This window comes from Epinephelus fuscoguttatus, linkage group LG3 (genome assembly GCF_011397635.1).
Source record: "Epinephelus fuscoguttatus linkage group LG3, E.fuscoguttatus.final_Chr_v1".
NCBI lineage: Eukaryota > Metazoa > Chordata > Actinopteri > Perciformes > Serranidae > Epinephelus > Epinephelus fuscoguttatus.
Window position 1 is genome coordinate 20642856 of NC_064754.1, and position 23951 is coordinate 20666806.

General features: G+C 38.8%; 1 protein-coding gene and 1 non-coding gene across 2 annotated transcripts; both read right to left on the reverse strand.

The window, feature by feature from the left end:
- Positions 1-2726: 2726 nt before the first annotated feature.
- On the reverse strand, positions 2727-23022 carry LOC125884329 (polyunsaturated fatty acid lipoxygenase ALOX15B-like). Its single transcript, XM_049569229.1, has 17 exons — positions 22999-23022; positions 17130-17303; positions 16563-16761; positions 13831-13956; positions 12676-12801; positions 10031-10058; positions 9604-9726; positions 9394-9497; positions 7674-7840; positions 7429-7572; positions 6912-7115; positions 6611-6697; positions 6322-6491; positions 5240-5361; positions 4994-5094; positions 3144-3314; positions 2727-2923 (listed from the first exon to the last, which is right to left on the reverse strand). The coding sequence occupies exons 1-17, from the start codon at positions 23008-23010 to the stop codon at positions 2744-2746; spliced, it is 2238 nt and encodes a 745-aa protein (XP_049425186.1). The 5' UTR covers positions 23011-23022; the 3' UTR covers positions 2727-2743.
- trnas-cga (transfer RNA serine (anticodon CGA)) lies at positions 16118-16199 on the reverse strand. Its single transcript has one exon. It is a non-coding gene; the product is annotated as a tRNA-Ser (tRNA).
- Positions 23023-23951: the final 929 nt, after the last annotated feature.

The window sequence follows — 23951 nt, forward strand, 5'->3', positions numbered from 1 at the left end:
TGTTCAAACGACTGAAAGGAGGGAGTGGATATGATGGTGATTGTTAGGTCTCTCTTATGGACTGAGGCCACGCCGCCGCCTCTTCCAGTGAGACGGGGCTGGTCAATATACATGTATCCAGAGGGGGTGGCTTGGTTGAGTGAAAAATAGTCCAGATGTTTGTGCCAGATTTCCGTGATGCAGATGAAGTCTAGGTTGTTGTCAATAATGAATTAATTTAAGATGAGTGCTTTGTTGTTGAGTGAATGGATGTTTAGCAGTGCCAGTTTGAGGAAATGCTGCTGTGCGATTGGCTGTGAGGAATGGGGGAGTTGGCGGAGGTTGGGGTTGGACCGTTTGACGTGTTTTATTGAGAGGTTACATTTGTTCACCGAGTTTGACCTAATACTGCACTGATGCATTTGCTGTATGTTTGTGTTCCATGCTTGTCTATTGCTGCCCTCTCTCTGGTAAGACACCAGGAGGCTCCGTCTGCAGTTTCTCAGCCCTAATGGTGAACACGCATCCATCTCACTGGACAGCTGCAGTGTGTAATCTAAAACAGAACTGAGCTTAAGCTGAATGAGAAGCATTACAACAGTCACTTGGGCACACAGTACATGGAGCTGACAAGAGAGTTTGTAAGCTTCCTAGAGACAATGCATTCAGGTGTTTAAGGAATACATTGTTATGCTGAAATGCTTTGAATTGGGTGACTGTTGGTATTTGTAAAGATAATTCATTACATCCATCAGTAAAACACTTAAAGGTCTGCTAACACCAAATGAACAGCACACAATTAGATGAAATGATTGATTAAACAACACAACAGAGAGAGAGAGTACAGTCATGCAAAATGTGTATTTGTGGAGTAAATATTCTCAGCTTAACTCAAACTGTCTTGATGTATAAGACAGAACACACTGTTCTGTTTATAGATCCATTGTAGCCCGTTACTTAGCCATGATGTGTTCATTCTTTATCTGGTCTATGGTAGACCATTGGTATAATTTCTTGTTTGTTTTATAGTAATAAATAATCCAGTGTCTCTGAAACTTTCTGCAATGTAGATATTCAGTTTCATCATTTCGATTTAAATGCAAATCTGTTTGTCAAGTTGTCATTTTGTATATATTGTCTTCTACATGTTTCCATCTGCATGTAAAAAAAAATAAATAAATAAATAAATAAATATTGTGAAGCCAACTTAGATATAATTATCTCGTCAGACCATTTCATCTTCTTTTCTTGGAAATTTTAAATCAGTCTTCTCTCAGGTCCATCTTTCCTGCCACCTAACATGATGATGCCCTGACACATCATCTCACCTCAAGCATCATAAATAAAATGTGACACTGCCACCTACTGAATAAAACTCATTTAGAATAAAGTATCACATGATTCTACTTCTGCAACTCATGCTGCCACACTCATTGAAAATATAATGCTGTGCATTTCAGTAGCCATTCTACCATATTATTTAGCGTGCCTGATAAGATTATTAGATCATAAGATCATGTCATTGTGTTCTGAGTCTCATCCTTTTTACTTTTACTTGAGCTGCCCTTACAAAGTACAAAGTGCATACTGTTGGTTGCAGTACGATTGTGACATACTTCTTTATAACATTGCACCCTGATCTTTTACTGTTTAGCTCATATATTCATTATATCTTGGAGGTATATACAAAATGGCATTTGATGATCCATCATATTATATTTGCAACAGTAACATGCATTTATTTGTCAGTTATTTTCATAGTTATGTCCTTTTGTTGTTGGTAATCTCTATGATTATTTTGTTCACTTAAACAATTAGTAATTACAAGATGTTGTAGGAAGATAATGATGATAATAATGATCACTCAGACATCTCATGTGTGGACTTAACCAGTACTTTATTTTGGTGAGGAAGTTTGGTCACAGTGTACAGTTGACCTTAGTGACTTCCAGTGACAAATCAGCCAAATTATTTTTTAAACTGTTATGTTGTTGTTTGTTTACTCTTCTATAGCACATGAAGTTAATGCAGACAAGTGCAAATTGTCACATTTTTTTGTGGACAATACATGTGTTTAATTTCTCAGTACACAAGCTTCACATATTGTATTCAACTTTTGTAACTGAGGGAAATTATTTTTTATAAAAAAGTATATAACAAGGACAAGGACAGAAAGAAGCACCTCCCTCATGTAACACAGGATCAGTGAAGCACTGTCTCTTTCTGTGGTTACAGGAACTTCATGTCCTCCATGAAACTGAGCATACTTTGTTCTGAGTGACAAGTACTTGTTTTTCACACGAGATGAAAGAGACACAGTTCACTTTAAAGTTTTGTCCTCTAGTACTCGCCTGTTTTTCTAACATACAGATACAGAGCATGCAGTAAAACATAGGTTCCTACATTTATTTATACTTCATTATGACAATGAGTCATAAGGCACAGTTTGCTTCTAAAGTGTTACAATCTTAAAGCAAAATAATATTTTTCCCCACAGTAACTGAGTTTGATAAGAGACCCTGTATATTCACTGACATACTAAGAAGATTTAAGATGTAGATTATGATTTAAACCACATTTTCCCCACAGTTAAATCAATTAGGTTATATATAAATCACAGATCAATATAAAATGATCACATGCAGTAGCTTCCTTCCACCATAGTATCAGTTAAAACAGAGCATGCAGATTTTCCCTTTCTCATTTTTGTTAATATGAAGCTGAATTTGGCTGAAACAGCTGAGAGGGTCACACCTTCTGATATTCAAATGGCCACACTATTTTCTATCACAGCTGGATCCAGGTATGTGTATGGCACCTCCAGACTCATGTTTCTGATGTTGATGTGTGCGCTTAACGTTTGAAGCTCTCCTTGAAAAGCCTTTACGTAGTGGGAGGGAATCTCCTCACTGTGATGGTCCTCCAGAGACTTGCCAAGAGCGACCTGATGAAATAAATAATAGAATAAAAATGCATTTTATCAATAAAATTAAAATATTCCACAAACATATACTATTGGCACAGCTGTAAGAAGTGAGCAGGACTGTTTCTTTCATTGACTGGAAAAGGGCGTTTTGCTCTGATGACATATTAACCTGCGATACAAAACTTGAAGATAAATAGGATTTATATCATTCACATCTCTTGAAGTTTTTTTCACTTACAAAGTCATAGGATGATTTGCTGAGTAACCACATGACGGCCATTCCATTAGCCGTTGTGCCCATGTCAGGTAATGTCTGCAGCATCGTGGCCTCGCTTGTTGTCCCCTTTTTGGCTGGTGGAGGAAGCTGCAGGGAGATGGGAGTGTTGGGCATCCAGCCTCCATAGTCATACTGCAATGATTGAATGATTGGCAGATAACTGATTAAGACTCACTCACAGCATAGCACTGGTATCATGGTGATACAATTATTGTTCAAAATGAATTTAAGAGCTGCATGTTTTAGCCATGCTATTGCTAGTGGTTGAACAGTCTACAGATCTTTGTCTTTGAATTTTTCCGTACACTGGCCACATAAAGTAATACAATTACTACTATAATATTTTTTCCAATGAAAATTTCCCTAAGTCAGGCAAAAAGACATTTTTCCAAACTCAGATTTGTAGTATAACCAACAGGATTGGTGTTTGAGGTGATTTTGGAGACTAGACTACTTTTGGAGATGGAAACTAGATTGTACTTGAGTGAAGTTATTGAATACATTTCCCAATGAAAATTTATCAAAATTACACAAAAGCCTTTATTCCAAACTAGGCTTTGTATTATAACCAACAGGAGACTGTTACGTTAAGTGATTTCGGAAATACTACTCTTTATAGAAGTTATTGAACATTTTTATAATATCTCTTTTCAGTGTTGCACTTTGTAGACAGTCTCTGCGCACTTGTGTCAGCTGCACATAGAGAGTAACATTATTTGTCCAGCTCAGATGATGTTTTTTTCTTGATGAAAAAAAGAACGGTTGTAGCTCGTTGTCTACTTAACTATGGTTGGAACAAGGTGTTGTTCATGTTTTAACAACGTTCTGCTTCCAAATGATTGTCCTGGGAAGTTTGAATCTGTGAATATCTTTCCAGCTTTATCAAACTGCAGCAGGTGGCTGCTGTTCTTGTAATGAGTACCGTACTGACCTTCTTTGTATCAAAAATTTGTATTAAGCAATGTTTCAGTGTTAAAAACTACATCAAAGTCATTACACTGAATAAGTGTCTGACAATATTGGTCAGGGTCATGACTAATTGATCAAGGAATGGACTTTCAAGAAGGTAAAATTAAAAGCATGTCAGTTTTCTTAAATAGGTGGATCTAAGCTGTTATGGTGTAGGTTGGTGGAACAGAAGAAGGGGAGGCAGGTCTGGCTCACTGTGATCTCTGTTGTTGATGCCTGGGCTGTTGAGTGAGCGTCTGTTTCCTTTGAGACATTGCGACACATCTGTAAGTTTTCTTAGCACTTTTTTAAATTGTTTAATAACCCAGTCAATGCAAGAACTTGACTTTTGTCTCTAAGCTGTAGTGGAACACTACAATGTGAATGTGCATACAGACCTGTGAATCAATGAATCACAGAGTCCAAACTACACTACCACCACAGTTATGACTGTGTTGGAACGTGTGTGTGTGTGTGTGTGTGTGTGTGTGTGTGTGTGTGTCTGTCTGTCTGTCTGTCTGTCTGTCTGTGGCATGACTCTTTTATGAGCTACTGTAAGAGAGCTGCAATAGTGATTGCGGTAGAATCATTCTTTTTCTCTCTTACTTGCTCACCAGGTAGATTGCATTTGTGCACCCACAGGAACCTACAAGTGGGTAGTTCTTGTGTTTTCTATGAAATATAATCCTGCCGATGCCACTGCCTACATGCAGACTCACAGACCTGCTAGCATGGCTGCATCGACTTTTGTTTATGTCATCCATCTGTTTCCAGTCCAGAAAAAAACCTGCAGACGTCATGAACCCATTCTACAATAACAGCAACATCACAATTGATCATCCTGGTAAATTAAAAGGTTTCACCTGTCCAGTGTTCACAGCAGAGTGTTGTGCTGAGCAAGTGAAGATCACCATGGTGACAAACTTGACCAACTCTTCCACGGTGGTAAAGCTCTGTGGAATTCCTGAGAATTAGAGGAAATAAACTGCATAAATTAAAGTTGCCTAGATGATTTAAGTTTGATTTATCTTTGCAATATGAACATGTTATATTAAATATAAATGTGCACATCTCTCATCATTAATATTGAACTTTTCTTTTAAGCCCACCTGTGCCTTCTTGGGAAAGGAATCCGTGTTCAAAAATGTCCCCAATCCACTTCTGCAGTTCGTCGTCTTCCTTGACCGCATCATTATTCTTGTAGTAGAAGCCGAGCACTGCCTGCACAAACCTATGAGATATGTGGATAAGTACCAATGTAAAATACATTTGTGGTTGATTTATAAATTTTTTCATACATACTGCAGTAGTAAAGTATAACTCTTTTGTGAGGCAGTTTAATGTCCATCTCTTTAGTACGATCAGTTCTGTTCTTTTTAAGAATTTGGTGCAATACTCAACACAGTTTGTTGAGAGTTAGATAAGAAGATCGATACACCTCTCATATTTGTGCACTAAATATAAAGCTACAGCTGGGTGGCAATTAGCTTAGCTTAGCATAAAGACTGCAAGTGGAGGGAAGTGATTAGCCTGGCTACTAGCACCTCTAAATTTTAGTAATTGTAGGAACAAAAGCTAGCTCACAGGGCTCTAGGGAGGATAAGGGCTCTCTTATATTCCTAGATCAGGAAACCATGTTGTGTATGATCACTTGCTCAAACAGCAAATTGTCTTCGCATAAACAATATGTATTGTGTCCCTAATTTTAACTGCCGCTCTGTACGGTAAATTGGTTGACGTGCATTTCCAGTAAACTGGAAAAAACAGCCTCAGTCAACTGTAAGTCATCTCCTGATCAGTAGTTGCAAGATCAGTCTAGGCTCTCTCTATAGGATGGCCCAGCAGCAAGGCATTATTTACAAGAGCACGAAGCACAATTTGGGGAAGAACTCAGTGGAATAAAATAAAATCTCTAATCCTACATTTGTATTCTCAGGGTGCTTTCCTGGTACAGACTTCCTCTCCCTGCTGGAGCAATCTCATTAACACAGATCTGATGCCTCTGTGCTTTTTTTTTTTTTTTTTACTTTGGTGTACTTCACGGCCTATAAATGCATTCTAACTAAGCCTGATATGGTGTAGGTTTTTGTAGTGTTTAGCATGGCAGCTACACTTCACTCATATGTCCATGATTTTGTACCAATATTATATATTCATTAAGAGAATGCAGAATTGAAAGTGACTGTAATACCTGTGGATGATATCCCAAAGCTTGAGTCCATCATCCCTGTAGTAGAAGTTCGGCACGTCCTCCAGCCCACGCTCAGCGATGTCCTCTGGCATGCAGAGGGAGCTGTAGGTCACTGAGGACAGTGATTTCTGCAGGAGTGTCACCAAACCCTCTCCACCAGAGGCTGCAAACTAGCAGACAGTCAAATATGTAAGGAGTAAAGTTAGAGACAAATACTGTACATGATATTGATAAAACAAAACAAAAAAAAGATTGTTTGTGTCTACTGAGTACATCCGTCTTTTTGTACCTTTGTGAAAACTCCAGTCTCGGATATCAAACGATCTCTCGCCAAGAAGTTGATCTGCAGAGTGTAGCGGGTGTGAGCTGCAAGGACCTGAGAGAATGAGGGAACTCTGTTAGTAACACTATTACATGTTAACCAAGTCAGTAATCTTGATGCTTCTATACCATTTAACAGTGAGAAATAGTTACACACACTAAAACACTTTGATTCTTCAACTTTGGATGATACAAAAATCAGCAACTGGGAAAAACTACAACATAGAAAACTCCAACTACAGTAGGTTCAGTATTCTCCCTTCAGTTACCTTGTACAGTGGATGTGTCCTGGCCACGTTGCGCAGCAGTGACACTGCAAACACTTCAGCCAGCAGATGAGTGCGCAGCAGGTGAGAGTTGATTTGATGCTCGTTGAAATCTGCACTTCTCACAAAAATCTTGGCCGTCAACCAGTCGTACTCAGAATCAGTAGGAAGGAAGATGGGGTTGTCTTCTGCTGGATTCTGCTTCAGCTGCAGGAGAAGGAAGGAGGTGTGGTTCATTCAATCCAGTATATCCAATACCAGTACTGGTCAATAATGTTTACAGTTTTTCTGTAATTGGATGTTAGCCTATTAACTACAGGTTTCATCTGCTTTTCAGTCAGATATTCTGTTGATCCTTTGCAGGGAATTTTTTTTTAATGACTAAAACTCAGTCTGGAAGAAATGAACAGCATTTCCCTGTTGAGAGAATTCATAGCTGCCATGTAGATACTTGCCATGGGACCTGATACTTGCATAGATCACTGTATCTTGCTTTAAGAACACTTAGAGAAAGTTTAACCTGGATAGCAACTGGCATCAGCTCATAATCAGGTGTTTTGTGGAGCAGGACGAGGGGAGCCATCAAGTACTGCTGCTTCCCGTGGATGGTGTTTGCTTTCACTCCCTCCAAACGCTTGTAGTCACACAGGAATATGTTGCCTTTCTGTTGTGGTGAGGAAATCATTTTACTCACGTGCATACAGCATCATGGGGCAAAACATGATCTTTTCTATTGCGAAGATCTATCAACGTCATGACAATCACCTTCATCTCCTTTGCCAAGCTGAACTGACCACTGGGGAAGACCATGTCGTCAGTGACAGGAAAGTTATCAGGCAGAGCTGAACAGCGTCGGATCAACATGGGGTTGACGCCATTTAGAAACTGGTAGGCAAAAAAAGCGTCCTCCTTCCAGTGTTCCTGGACATAGTCTGGAAAAAGAGCAGAGTTGAACTTCATTGAGTTTCAAGCTAGAAAATCGAACATCAAGACTTCCACTTTGCAAGTCTTGATGGTGCTTTTTGTGGTTGGCTTTGGATGGTGGCAGCATGTGGCTGCGAGTCACTCGTCTGGACGAGGAAATCAAATCACTGGTATGTAAATTCTCCTCCTGCTGACTTCTGCTAGCCAGCTGCTAGCTAGCCTGGTCAAGGTTTTCAAATGTAAATATCAGTAAACATCGAGGAAAAATAAGGAAGAATGAGCACCAGCTGAAATGGCATCCTGCTAGCTTGACAAACGTTGGAAATAAACTGGATGACCTCTGTGCCAAGTCTTTATTTTTATTTATTTTCAGATCTTTAATCAGTCATTATGTTGTTATGGTGCCTCTACGGGGGCATGGTGGACAAAAAAATAGATAGGTAATAAATAATTATGATAGGGGAGAAACAAATAAATTTGTGTTCTCCAGGGAAACTTCTGAATACTCTCGCAAAACTTTTGCATTCTCCTGAGAAATATTTTGAGTCTCCATGTGCACCTGTTGCAGCAGTGCAACCTGCAAAGGGCTATGTGTAGGTGAAAATAGCCTTGATCAGCAGGTGTGGTAGTTATTAAATACCCTCTCAGCCAGTCTCATCACTGATCTCATAGTTTTTCAACAGCTGTACCACACACAGCCATTTGCTGTTGACCTTCATTAAATCACCCTAAAAACGACACCAGGCAGCTACAATACAGACCTCTACACACATCAAACTGGTAGGTCGTAACTCGATATTCTGCTTTTCTACGACTGAGATGTTCGGTTACCCGGGCTCGTCTTTGTCATCTTTCTTTGTAAAAGTAGTGTCTCATGTTTTATCCTTGAAAAGCATTGCAGTGCAAACACTGTTGTGCAATGCTTATCATTAAATTATGTGACCATGTATGAGGTGAGAGCAATGTCCAATCTGTTAGAGGCCGCACCGTGGATGAGGGGTACGTCTGGGGTATTGGCACGTCCAACAGATGCTCAGTTGAAATGGGATCTGGGGAATTTGGAGGCCATGTCGATGCCTTGAGCTCGTCATGTTCCTTGGGTCACACCTGAGCAGTTCTTGCGGTGTGGCATGGCACATTGTCCTGCTGGGGGGGCACTGTCATCTGGGAGTGTTGTTGCCATGTGGAGGTTTGCTTGGGCTAAAAAAGTGTGTGTGAGTGGAGTGTGAAGCATCCACATATATGCCAGGCCCCAAAGTTTCCCAGCAGAACAATGCATTGTAACAGGATAATCAATGTTATTCATTTCACCTGTCAATGGTTTCAATGTTTTGGCTGATCGGTGTATGCTGCTGTATTTCCCTCCTTGCTTACTTCTGGTTTTATCAAACTTTTCAACCCAGTGCTTTCCTATGGATTGTGTGAGGAAAATTTGATCTGGGTTAATGTTGCCGTTTCTGATCATAGGACAGTGCTCTTCCAGGTTTCACTCCTCTCCCCCTGACCCCATATCCACCACACATATTAAGTATTCCATTACATTACGATGATAGTACAGTACCTAATATGTCAGTCCGTTTGCACCAGAACACCCCCTTGATGGCATCAATATCAAGCCAGTTCTCCCTGGAATCAGCCAGACCATTCAGGTACAGCTCAGCCAGCCTAGAAAATAAAAGCAAAAAGTAAGTTTGGATGACTTAAATTTGTTTGACGGGACATACACAGTCACATATATAAATAGATGTATGACAGAATTTGAGGACTTTACCCAAAAGCTGCAGTGAGCTTAAACTCTGCCTCCTTGGTGAAGGAGAACTGGACCTCAGGAGGCAGATCAGAGAGGTGTTCTGCCTTCATGCAGTGGGGTATTCCCTCTGCATGCTCATGCCAGCTGGGAAAAATTAAGAAGAGCAGAGTGGTGAGGAACAACAGACAGTCAAGATATCTGCATGTGCTGTTTTAGGTCAGAGTATACAAGCAGTACTTGACACACATTCATGTAATTAACATTGCAATTCTGCAACTTATAGTATAATAGAGCTGAATATACCCTGGCAGGTGTAACAACATTTTATATGGCAGTTAGTTTATCATTATAGGTCATGAATATAATCAACCAAAGGTGGTCGACGTTTGGATGCACGTTAGTTTTGGGTTGCATAAAGTTAAAATGTGAATAAGCTCTGAGCACTCACCGATAGTCTTTCTCTCGCTGATTCCGGTCTGGCAGCCCCCAGAGCCAGTTGGAAAAATATGTAGATTCAGAAAAACACAACAAGGTTTAAAATTCTTTGTAAAGTATGCTGGAATTAATTTACTCCAGTCCAAGCAGTCCAGTTTGCAACTTCTGTCTGTCTTTTATGTTGTCTGTGATCAGTGAACACTGGACAGGATGTCAGACAAGTTTCTACAAACATATTGGCTTTCCAATGCGATTCTCCTCAGCAATTCTTTTTTGTTGAAAAATCATTTTGTCTAGCTCAAACAAAAAAAGAAGCAAAAAACAATTATGAAATATACAGAAAATTAAGTATTATATGTTCACATACATATAAGCATTTTCACACTATTGAAGCAATATAGGTGTAACGCTCAAGGAACATGGAGAGTGTTTAACCTCATAATTAAAGCGAGCACTGGGACAAGTCAAATTATTTTGTTAAGATCACAATGCGATTATAAGTAAAGCAAAAGAAATTGCCTGTAAATGTATTGATTATTTTGTAAACATTAGATACAATTTAGCAAAAAATGAAAATGGTGTGGTAAGTTATTGTTCAAAATGACGTCTACATCTTTATTCTGTGTGTAGATGAAAAGGAAATACTTGACTTTAAAAACATATTTTTTAAAAAGTCCACTGATCATATTAAAACAGAGTATCCAACCATCCACTTTAAAAAATAAATTACTGGGAATTATAATTGATCAGAAATATGTTGCAATCCACACAAACATAATGTAAAAACAAAAATGTCTCAAACCACTGCAATATATGTAAATCTTGAATAAGAACTCATTATATATAATCTATGGTTCTGTCATAGTTAAACACATTACCTACTGTGTGGATGTATGGGCAAACACATACAAAACCAACACTAATTCAATGATATTGTATATTTTAGATGGGTTTTTTTTATAATATTTGTTTTTATATATTATTTTTCTATATTTGATGTATAGTTGCATATTTTTTGTATATTGTATATTCTGTAGGCTATATTCCACTTCTTGCCTAAATTTGAGTACATGTCAATTGTATGAGAGGCCCTTTGAGACATAATTCATACTTGGTTTCCCATGTAACATCATACTCTCATACATACACCACTATACTCTTACACAAACACTACTATACTCATATTTTTCATCATGTTTTCTTTTATTTACTGTCATACTCTTAGTGTAACAGAGGATAATATTATATGTATGTAAGTATGATAGTATGCACATGAAAGTAACAGTATATGTAAAACAAAGTTCTAATATAGGCTATGTATGAGAGAATAATATTATAGCCTATTTGAAACAGAATAATAATATATGTAAGAGAAATTAGTTGTACATGTGAATGCAAATAATCATGTGTAAGGAACAAAATGACAGTGAATGTAAGACAGAATGATAGGTTATGTGAATGAGAATAGTTGTTTGTGTGAGAGAGTTTGATTGAAATGGAAATAAGACTGAATTCTCAGTTCCTGATTGGTTATTTTTGATGAAGCGAGAAGAAGGCCTGCCTTCCCAATCATAATATGAGGAGATGGCGGACCTTGAGCGACTCAGTGAAGCTGTTGGCCTCTGACTGTTCACACAGGCTGCTGAGCAGAGCAGAGCGCCCGTGGAGGCTCGCGCACTGCGCACTTACATATATTATTATTCTGTTTCAAATAGGCTATAATATTATTCTCTCATACATAGCCTATATTAGAACTTTGTTTTACATATACTGTTACTTTCATGTACATACTATCACACTTACATACATATAATATTATCCTCTGTTACACTAAGAGTATGACAGTAAATAAAAGAAAACATGATGAAGAATATAAGAGTATAGTAGTGTTTGTGTAAGAGTATAGTGGTGTATGTATGAGAGTATGATGTTACATGGGAAACCAAGTATGAATTATGTCTCAAAGGGCCTCTCATAGGTGTCTGTGGAGAACCCAATGTTTGGTTTTTGGATGGGCTGTTTGTCTGGATCTATCAGGAACAGATATTCATAACATAGAACAAAGAGACAGTTAACAAATATGAGATATAAAAATAAATGAATAAGTATTGTGAGATCTTATAAGAGGCAGCATCATCACAAACTACTGAAGCAGTATAGGAGTAATGCTCAAGAAACACCAACCTGTTCTCCTCAAGGAAAACCAACCTGTTCTCACTCCAACTCGTCCCAACTTTTTTGTAACGTGTTTCAGGCATCAAATTCGGAATGAGGCTGTGTTTATGAAAAACTAAAAATGATCAGTTTACATGTTAAATATCTTGTCTTTGTACTGTATTCAAATGAATATATAGTCAAAAAAGATTTTCAAATCATTGCATTCGGCTTTCGTTTACGTCTTACACAGTGTCCCAACTTCTTTGGAATGGGGGTTGTTAATTCTTTAAAATATTGTGGTTTATCTTAAAATTTTCTTGGATATTGTACAAGCAAAAAATCATTTGCTTCCTAACTGTATTCAAAGATGCTTTGAAATTAGAGAACTGGAATTGGAATTCATTTACTCCAGCCTGCTGATAGTGCAGCTTGCAGAATGTGTCTTTCCTCTGTGGTCAGTGAACAGCGCGCAAGATGTCAGACAAGCACATTTGCACAAACCTGTTCGCCCTCCGAAGCGAAGCTCTCTTGTGCCAGTTTGCTGGCGATCACTGGGAAAGTTGGAGGTGCCTCCCTCAGGGGGACAGATCACCGAGAACAGTTTTTTGAAGGGCCGCTTGCCTGGCTCTTTCAGGGACAATTGTTAAAAGAAAGAACAACAGAGACAGAAAACAAATATAAGATATATGAAAATAAATTAATAAGTATTATGAGATCTGGTAGAAGGAGCATTATCACAAACTATTGGAGCAGTGTAGGAGGAGCACACAAGAACACTGACAGTGCTCAACAGCATAATTCAAAAAGGCACTGGAAAAGCAGACAATTCAAATTACTTTGTAACGATAAAAATAAAGAAATCAAAGACATTACTAATAAATGTAATAATTACTTTCTACATGTTGAAAACAATTTAAGCAAATGAGATTGTGTAGCTGAGAAATAAGGATGTGCAGCTGAAGACATTGTTTATAAAGACTCCTATTATATCTTCATAAGGGGTGTTGACGAATATGGACAAACGTGACCAGAGTTGGGTATAACACGTTACAAAGTAACACGTTAGAGTACTTTGATCACATTTTACAGTAACGAGTAACCTAACGCGTTAGTTTGCTGTTTGAGTAATCAAATACTTAAGTACATTTTCAAACAAGACATCAGTTACTTCCGTTACTTTTAGAACGCTGGTCCTTCAGCTCCAAAACAGCAACAACTGTCCTTTGGTTCTAATAACGGAGATAACGTTAAACCTATCAGTCTGAAAGAAGCCATGAATCTTGTGGCTCGCTACGTGGTCGGAGAAATGCTGCCGTTGTCTACGGTGGAGTCTAAAAAAAGGTGGAGGAGGACTCGCTGACAGACAGGTCAGACTCAGGACTTGCATTATGCCTGGTACACGCTACACAACTTTTCTGCCCATTCTGAAAGTCACTATGTAACATTACACGATTGTGGAGTCATAATTGTGCAATGACTTGGCCGACAGACAACATCATTTGCTTCCCAACTGTATTCAAAGATGCTTTGAAATTAGAGAACTGGAATTGGAATTCATTTACTCCAGCCTGCTGATAGTGCAGCTTGCAGAACGTGTCTTTCCTCTGTGGTCAGTGAACAGCGCGCAAGATGTCAGACAAGCACATTTGCACAAACCTGTTCCCCCTCCGAAGCGAAGCTCTCTTGTGCCAGTTTGCCGGCGATCACTGGGAAAGTTGGAGGTGCTTTCCTCAGGGGGACGGATCGCCGAGAACAGTTTTTCGAAGGGCCGCTTGCCTGGCTCTTTCAGGGACAATTGTTAAAAGAAAGAACAACAGAGGCAGAAAACAAATATAAGATATATGAAAATAAATTAATAAGTATTATGAGATCTGGTGGAAGGAGCATTATCACAAACTATTGGAGCAGTGTGGGAGGAGCACACAAGAACACTGACAGTGCTCAACAGCATAATTCAAAAAGGCACTGGAAAAGCAGACAATTCAAATTACTTTGTAATGATAAAAATAAAGAAATCAAAGACATTACTAATAAATGTAATAATTACTTTCTACATGTTGAAAACAATTTTGATCACATTTTGCAGTAACGAGTAACCTAACGCATTAGTTTGCTGTTTGAGTAATCAAATACTTAAGTACATTTTCAAACAAGCCATCAGTTACTTCCGTTACTTTTAGAACGCTGGTCCTTCAGCTCCAAAACAGCAACAACTGTCGTTTGGTTCTAATAACGGAGATAACATTAAACCTATCAGTCTGAAAGAAGCCATGAATCTTGTGGCTCGCTACGTGGTCGGAGAAATGCTGCCGTTGTCTAACATTACACAATTGTGGAGTCATAATCGTGCCATAACTTGGCTGACAGACATGACACACTACACAATGGTACTCACCAATTATCCCTGGTCATCTTTCATGGCATGTGTGATGTCATCAGGTTGTTCTTGTCCTATTTTTATCACTTTTACTATTATTTGAGTCACTGTGTGTCTGTTCACGCGCAAGCCGAAATGTTGTTGTAGTCACCTAAATGCATCAGCAGATGGCAGGAGCTACATTTGAAGTGCCGTGCCATACCTAAACATTAAAGCTACTGTATCCCCTCACAAGCAAGTTCCTATAAATGTTTCACAATAAAAGCACATTTAGAAAATGGAGGGATTCTCTCAGCCGAGGTTATAAGGGGCTTTTAATTTGAAAGAAATTCAGGAAGTATTGAGTTTGAAATGACAGTGCGATATCTTAACTTTATCAAGGCAACGGGAGTGGATAAAAAGTAAGACTATAAAAACACAGAGGGATTAATAGCCTAAATGACGGACCGTCTATACTGTAGTTTGTTTCTAATGAAGCTGGGAGCCTCTGCAGTTGTGGTGAGTAAAAGCCCCGCTAATATTTGTTAATATTATTAATTTATGTCCGATCGTGAGGATGTAACATGTTTGGTAGCTTGATGCTAATGAAGGTAACATTAACTCAGCAGATTGACAAAGTGCCTCTGCTGTTTCACACCATCATTTCCCCCTTTTACTCTGTGTGGTAACATCCCTAGAGGAAATATTAAAAATGCTGGGGTGTTGTTGTCATACAGTTGTCTACGGCAGCAGATCGCTCTGTGTTTCTACTGGTCAAAGTGACGGCTGTGATGGGAGAATTGGATCTCAGTGAAGGGCAAGTGGTCCATAGCTTTAATTTTGGAGACAAAAAATGTAGGCTTAGCGCCCTGTGGTCCATTGCCCAATAGGAAATGTAGAATACTCAAAAGTACTTTAAAAGTGCTTGAGTTACTTTTCTCAGGGAGTAACGCAGTAAAGTAACTGGTTACTTTTAAAAAAAAGTAATGCAGTAAAGTACTTTGATTACTTTTAAAGTAACCCTTACCCAACTCTGAACATGACACTATTACAAAAATTAACAATGAAACTCCAATGATTCGACTGAAATTGATATGTAGAATAATGTTAAAAAACAAAGCGTTTTCAGTGATGGTTTGAAATTACAAACAAGCATAAGATGTATATTTGTAAATGGATGGCACTTGTATACCACCTTTCTAGTCTTCTGACCACTCAAAGCACTTTTTACATTACATATCACATTCACTCACTGGTGGCTGAAGCTACCATGCAGGGTGCTGCCTGCTACTCAGATTTTAATGCACTCAGACATTGATGGATCAGCCATTGGAGCTATTTGGGATTCACTATCTTGCTGAAGGATACTTTAACATGCAGACTGGAGGAGCCAGGGATTGAACCTCTGATTATTAGACAACCTGCTCTACCTCCTGAGCCAAATGCCTTGACCTTTTTTATTTAACCTGTGCGTTTGGCTAGTCTCAGCTTTGTATTGATGGATATGCAGCCCAGATACGGCGGTTGGCTCATTTAGGAATTGTAATATTGCACCTGCAACATTTAATCATTAAACACAGTAATAACCGCTGTGAGTAGGATTTGAACCTACGCAGGGAAACCCCATTGGATTTCGAGTCCAACACCTTAACCACTCGGCCATCACAGCTCTGTCCATCAAGGGAGCTTACTCATGCAATCAATATGGCAAGGCCTGTAGTAATTTTTGTTTACTTTTTACATTTTAATGCCTTGTTGTTATCTATGGTTTTTTTGTGTGCATTATTTTTGGGAAATTGCCAAAATGGAACAAAATAAAGTACTACTCCTGCTGAAAAGGACAATACTGTGTTTGAAAGACTCCCAGAGTGTGAAGGAAGAGCTACAACATGGTTTAAAATTGTTTACAGTATGTTGGAATTAATTTACTCCAGCCTCCTTATAGTGCAGTTTGCAGGACTTGTCTTTCTTTTATCTCTTCTGTGGTCAGTGAACAACATACAGGATGTCAGACAAACACATTTCCACAAACCTATTCCCTCTCTGAAGCGGTGCACCTCACTGTCAGTGATCCAGCTGCGGATGGGAAACTTGAAGGTGCCTTCCTCGGGGGATTTCACTTCCACCTTGGTGGGAAACCACTTCTCCGGATTTTGGGAAGGCTGTTTTTCAAGCTCTATCCGGACCAGCTTTCCAATGGAGACAGGGCAGGACATGGTAAAAGTAGACACCTGGAGTAAAGACAGAAATGGTTTGAAAACATTTATATGAGAGATAAAGTGTATCTGGTAACAAAGAACTGAGCAGTAACCCAATGCTTATCATACAATTATTGAATGTAGAAGGGTGGACAAAGTACAACTTGTGCAGTATGCACAGTATGTACACTGCATAAATTACACTTTTTTTTGGTAGCTCATCTTGGTGGCTGAAGAATGAAGCGTTGCACAGCAGCACATATGCTGTCATGGCCCATAGGAGTCTGATTTGGTAAGAGTTTACATAACCTTTTCTACTTAGTGAGCCTATAATCTGGTACAGGTAAAGTTGAGGATGTGTGTTATACATTTAAACACAGAGATGGATATGTCAGATTTACTGCTCCTCTGATGAAGGATGACTCTTCCTTGGAGTCCATGAGCCTCGTGCGTTCGCTCTCACCATCCTTTCCCACCAGCTTAATGAAGACATGGTCACAAGTGCCAGCATCATCCAGATAGGAAGTGGACACGGTCACTTGATAATCAGCCATTTTCACTATCCTGGAAGAATCCTGGTGGGGCGAGAATAAAGATAACCAGTCTCAGCACTGATTGTGTTAACTGTCACTAGACGAAGTGAAAAAAATTAAAATACTGGTATCACAATGAAAAAAGCATCAGCAAAAAGGTATTATAACACCTAATGTCATATTTGTCTTTTCCCACTGATAATGCATCACTCACCTGTTGAATGAAGAAGTTCCTTTGATGAACTGCTCATTTGATAAAATAATCCTCACTGATTCCTTTTTATCTACACAGTTTTGTGGGAGTGTCTGATCAGTAATAGTTAATCTCCTGATAAACTGTGGATATGTTTGAAAAATTGCAAAACCACAGAGTGATGACAAACCAGTTCTCCCACTGTTACATGTGAGAACATCGCAGTCACTAAAAATATTAGTTCCAGGTAAATGTTCAAACAACAGCAGAAAACATGTTCACTCATACAGTTAACCCAAATTTATCTGATTGTTTGTAATTGTACCATGAAAGTAAACTTTTTCTATAATGTGGAAAATACATACAGTAGAATACACAGTTACAGCCATCTAAAGTTGTTGCTTCCAGCCAGAGGCTCGTTGTTTGCCAGCCAAGTGGCATCCAGTTTTCAGCCATATTTCATTCACATATTTTCAACAGCACAAACACCGACTGTGCCCCACGTTTCACCATAGTGACTTTGACAGTATCTTTGACAGTGTCTCATCTATATTATGTATCAACTTGCTTGAGCTCTCCATTTAAGTTTATATATAAGATGTCAACACTGAGTAAAATATTGAGGATTAGAATCACAGCATCAGAATCAAATATTGAAAGCAAATACTCCTCATGTGCATCATCATCAAACTCAGTCAATCAAAATTATAGCTGCTGTGCAGCAATGGGTCGGGTCTGGGCATTTTTAGGCAATTCTGAGCAACAAGCAGAAGAATTGGAAGACATTTAGGAATTTAACAACACAATCTGCCTTTTTCATCAGCTGAGGCTTGAATTCACAATCTCTGTGACTAAGAACCAATTTCTATCTCACTGAGCTAATTAGTAGACAAGTAATGTGTAGCTTCACAAACTGACTAAGCCAGACGTGCAGGTTTAGCAGCCGTCCATGCATGGAAAAGCAGATTTCAAACCACTGTCAAAAATTCAGTTATCGAAACAAAAATCTGAAAATATACATATTGCATCTAGACAGCATGGAGATGTTGGTAATTTATTTTAACAATGATTAATTTGCTCCATAAGTGAAAAACTGATGTTTAAAATTGCCATTTTTACATTGAATGCTGTCTTGGATGATGCTCAAAATGCTGTCAAAAATTCAGTTTTTGAGATAAAATTCTGAAATTTGCCACACATCATCTACCCCATGACTCTAGAATTTTGTCATTTTTTTCATGAACATTGAAGATTTATTTAGCAAGAATTTGCATGTATATGTTTACAGTACCGTTTACAGTCAAACATTTTGATGCACTGTAGGCTCAATTTTTGATAAATCAAAAATCTGAGAAACTTAGTTTGTGTAGGACAGTCTGAAGATGCTCTGTAGCAAGTTTGGTGTCAATTGAGCAAAAATTGTGAGAGGAGATAGGTTTAAGAAGTTTTACAGTTTTTGAAAAAAAAACAGCGATGAACTTCATAATTTTTAATAGGTTTAATGTACAAAAGTTTGATGAAAGTTGTGAAGCTGTAGCACGTGTGGTTGATTTGTTATGAATTTTCAAAGTTTTGAACTTTAGACACTTGCTGTAGCGCCACCATCAGGACTATTGGCTTGAGTTTACAGCTGAGGATATCTGGCATGAGACTGGACCTTTGTGCAAAGTTTGGTGAGTTTTCACCCATGGGAAGTATGATTTCCTCGGAAGAAGAAAGAAAAAGGAAGAAGAATACCTAGGATTACAACAGTGTCCTGGCAGTTTAGCTGCCCGGACCCTAGGCCGGCGCGTCTGTGACGTCACCGGGTAGAAAATCAGTGCTTGCCATCACAGCTGGGCGGGTGATATAATAGAAGCAGTTAACAACAAGAAGAATAAAACAACAATATTAAATATCAATAGCAATGAATATTACAATATCAGTATAGCAAAAAACAACAGTGAATATAAGAAGTTACACACACACACACACACACACACACACAAAGAATAAAAACAGCGGTAATACATGAGATGAAATAATCAAAAAACATCATATCTATTCCAAACGACTGGTCAATAATTCTGTCATTGGAATAGCAGGAATAGTGCACATGATAAACATCAAAGACACGTTAAAACACTGGCATATAAGGCTACACAGAGTCTAATTAGGCTAATACTTACAGAAACGGTTTTATATCAGATTCCTCATTTAAACCATTAGCAGACATGGTGTTGAGGAAATAGATCCAGAAAGTTTCGCGCTGGAGTTTTCTTGCTAGATCACCTCCCCTCGGATGCTTCCCTACTTTCTCCACCCCAATATATCTGAGGGCGCTGACACTGTGGTTAGCCTGTTTAAAGTGTGCGGCCACTGGATTACGTTCACCCCACTTTCTGATGTTGCTTCTGTGTTCGCTGATCCTGGTGCGTAAACCCCATGGGCAGCGAATAAAGTAAACGACATGTGTCGTGCTGCAGGTAATGGCTCCACATATGGCTATATATATTAAAAACTAGTCTGGGAGCACCAATAAAAATTGTATTTAATTTGGGGTCTGACTCAACAATGTAACGTTTCTAAATAGTGACCCAAGTGGAGAGTATTTTGTACAGCACAAGGGACTCACCATATTAGTGGTTTTATTTTTAGCCTTGGGCTGAAGACTTTAAGCCCGCGTCATATGATCAAACCTGCCCCTGGCCGCACTCACCCATTCCTTTTTGTGCCCCCGGTTTAAAAATCTGTTAGATAGCCTAGATCAGTGGCTTGTGTAAGATAAGAGGAGTCCTGGCTGCAGATCCTGCAGACCATAAATCAGTTTATAAGGATAATAACCAAATCCACACTGACTTGTTCCGCAAGCCCACGGACCGCAACACTATGCTTAGGGGTGACAGCTACCCACAAGCTCTTAAAAAAAGTTTACCGATCAGTCAGTTGCAGGATGTGTTTTGGATGTGCGCACAACCCTTCTTCTTTGTTTAAAAAACAGATTGTAGACATTATAAAATTAGACTTAATGGCAGTACAACAGGTGTACCTAAAAAGTGGCCACTGAGTGCATCAGCTACTTAAACTTAAGAACTTCAAAATAAATATAAAAAAAAAAATGAAATAAATAAAAAACAAAAAAACATATCCGTGTTGAAATCAGGAGGAGGAGAACTACTTATCCTTACCTCTGAGCAGCCGGTGCCTGCAATGAGCAGTCCGTATAGGTTGCATTGAATTTACATTATGATGCGTTCAGGCTCTATTCAGTAAAAATCAGTATTGGATGAAGGTGAATCATAACGTCCTCATGATGTGTTCAGTGCCATCTTGTAAAATGTAGCATTTGGGGAGAAACTTGAAAAAAGACAGCTGAGAAATTTGTTGATGATTTCACAGCACTTTAAAATAGATTTTAGAGAGGGAATTATGACATATCATATATAATAAAAGGCTTTTTGCTTATATTAATGAAATATGTTTTTCACGTGAGAGAAGTTTATGTTAAAGGTTGCTTTATAAATGTGTATTATTGAATCTGTGCTCATTCAAAGGTAGTGTAATGACGTTAAAACTGTTTGGGTTTTTTTTGTTTTATTTCTTTTATAGTGTAGATTTCTGTCTTTCCCTGGCACAAAAGAAGCATAAATGATGAAAAAACACAACAACAACACAGATATAAAATCATTGATATCGGCTATTGGTGATATATATGTACATGTATGTAAATATATATATATATATATATATATATATATATAATTATTATTATTATTATTATTATTATTACATATATTTTTTTATTAGGTTCAATAAAAGAAAACAGAAGAAGACAAAAAATAAATAAATAAAATAAATTAAAAAGTGATACACACATCACCAGAAGCCAAAATATTTACATTCATATTATGAGGCTGTGCTATAGTGTTGTAGTCAGTTCAGTGTGGTCAGTGTAACCAAATCCAGTCCAGAGGGGTCCACTGTGTCCATGACAGGTTGCCTGAAATTGTTATTTCAAACAGTGGTATCAGTATCTGCCAAAATCAGTGCATCCGATATAAAAGTGTCTTTGAGACTTTAAATCTCGTTTTCAAGAGTGATGTGGCCGAAAGGGCAGCATAAACATTGTTACATCAATGAACACAAGCAGACGACTGAAACAGTCACACACCACAAGAGATGTAAGACAAGCTTCAAAATAGCTGTTAGGAAAAAAGTTGCCTTCTCAACTGAAAAGAGTGAAGAAAGGGAAGAATAACAGATAAAGCCTTCAATGGGAACTAACTGCATATCTCAGTTGTGTGAGCACAAGATCAACAGAGCATTGTTGCTTTTTTTGTTTCCTTGTTGGACACGATCCATGTTCCTGAGAAATATTACGAAATAGTCATGTAAATAATAGGTATAACTGTTAAAAGGGTGAGGGCTTGACAGGTAAATTTCCTAACTACATAGAAAAGGTAAGGATACTCAGTAGCTTTTGGTGGGCCTGGCCAATGACAGCTCACACAGGTCAATAAAGTCTGCAGCTGAGATCCTCAGAGATACCTCTGCTTGCAGGTCCCACAGTATCAGACGCTCTTGAGACCACAAGAAAGTAAGTCATAGGAAATAAGATGAAGAGGGAGAAAGTTGTAGTGCAGGCTTTCAGAGAATCTTTGGATATAATGTGCGTAATGGAAGTTAGATAAGTAATGTTTTTACACAGAAAATATAGTGCGTGGTAGGTTATTTTTGTTTCTTTAAAGCTAAGGAACTGGTGATTATACTTGAATGTCTTCCAAGTTAAATAAATCTCCTCCATGGGGTGTAGTGGAGGGTATACGCAGGTACACAGAGTATACCCACCTTTTTCTAGTCGTTTACAGTATACCCACCTATCAGTCAAAAAGCCATTGGTCTTTGCATAGAATAATATTATATTCAATACACTCTACTGACTGACTAATCTAATCTGTGTGTGTTGTGTTTAATATCATTAGATTGTTTTTATACTACAAATAAAGTATTCGTGTTAAAATTACTGTTCCACTTGTGTCCGTCGTGCAATCGGAAAAAAGGCCTCTCCAAATCAAGCTCCTGCGCTGAATTTCAACCCAAGCCTTTCCCTGCCTCTGACCTAAACAAAAGCATTAAATGAGTAAAATCATGTAGTGGTGGCAGTTTGATTCATACTGTCAGTCTTACATACTCCGACTGCAGGCTTTTACTGAGGCCTCATTCTGAGTATGTCCAAAAGTAATTATCTCCTTGTAAAGTTAGACTGTAGGCTGTGACTGAGGTCACGTTAAGCTGTAACATTTCCTCTATCTTATCTCCTAAAGCAACTGGGTTTTTGTTTCTGCTTCATAGTGATTTCAGCTGTGATTGTAGTAAAATTTGTCTCAGCTCTGTAAAGTGATCATTTGTGTGGATATGTCTAAAGGGCCAAGTGCCACTCTGCTGCATCTACACAGTGACAGAACAGGAAGAGGGGAGAGGTTTGACGAGTGGCACACTGCTTTCAACAAATACCTTGGCTCTGCTCTCTTGAGTTATCAGCAGAGAGCTCATAGCTATCCTTACCTCCTCCATCATTCCATCCCACAGTTGCATGAGAGTTTGTCCGTGAAGGTGTGAAGCAATCCAAGGCCTGTACAGAGAGACACCAGCTAGCTGGATGCTACTGGCAGATCAGAATCTGAGGCGATGCTTCCCATCTGAGATCGCCTCTACTAACATCAGACCAGACCTTGTGCTTTGGTCCTTCTCACTGCACCTCTTATACATCACTGAGCTCACTGTGTCCTGGGACGGTGCTGTGGAGGAGGCCTGTGAACACAAGAGCCTTAAGTACGCTGAGCTGGCAGTCAACTGCTATCAGGGCTTTGTGTTGTAGGCCCATCATTTAAGCACCAGTGAAGGAGCGTACCCACCTGATGACTCCAGTGAAGCGTTTACCCTCCCTGAAACCCCCCTCCCGAACATGGCTCCATTTATCACTCATAATCATAAGTATGTGCAACAGCAAAGGAATTGACCAGTTAAACTCCACCTGGATTAAAGTTAGGTATGTTTTGCTTCTGTTTGTTTCTTCTCTTTTCTCACCTCATCAACATTAAGGGAGTAGAGGGAGGTAGAGTGTACGGCCCAGGGGAGAGTCCACTTGGCACAGACGTCTCTCCTTGACTATGCCTTCCCTATGCTCCTTCCTATTTTTCTATCCATCTAGCCTTAAACCTTTGGCTCCTACTCAAAAACCCTCAGACTGCACTATCACTCCCACTCATAGTCTCAAGTACGTGCATCAAGGGATTGTAACATCTAGTCCTAAACTGAATTAAGCAAAATGAGAGAGCCCAAGTTAGCAATATGTGTGCTAACCAATGCTGTCCCTGAGACCTGGTCCCGGATAAGCGGATGAAAATAGATAGATGGATGGATTATTCAGGTGTGAAAGGCAAAGAGGCCTGCACTGCAAAGGCTGAACAAAGACAAAAAGCCTGTGTGAACGACATCATCACATCAAATAATAGCCT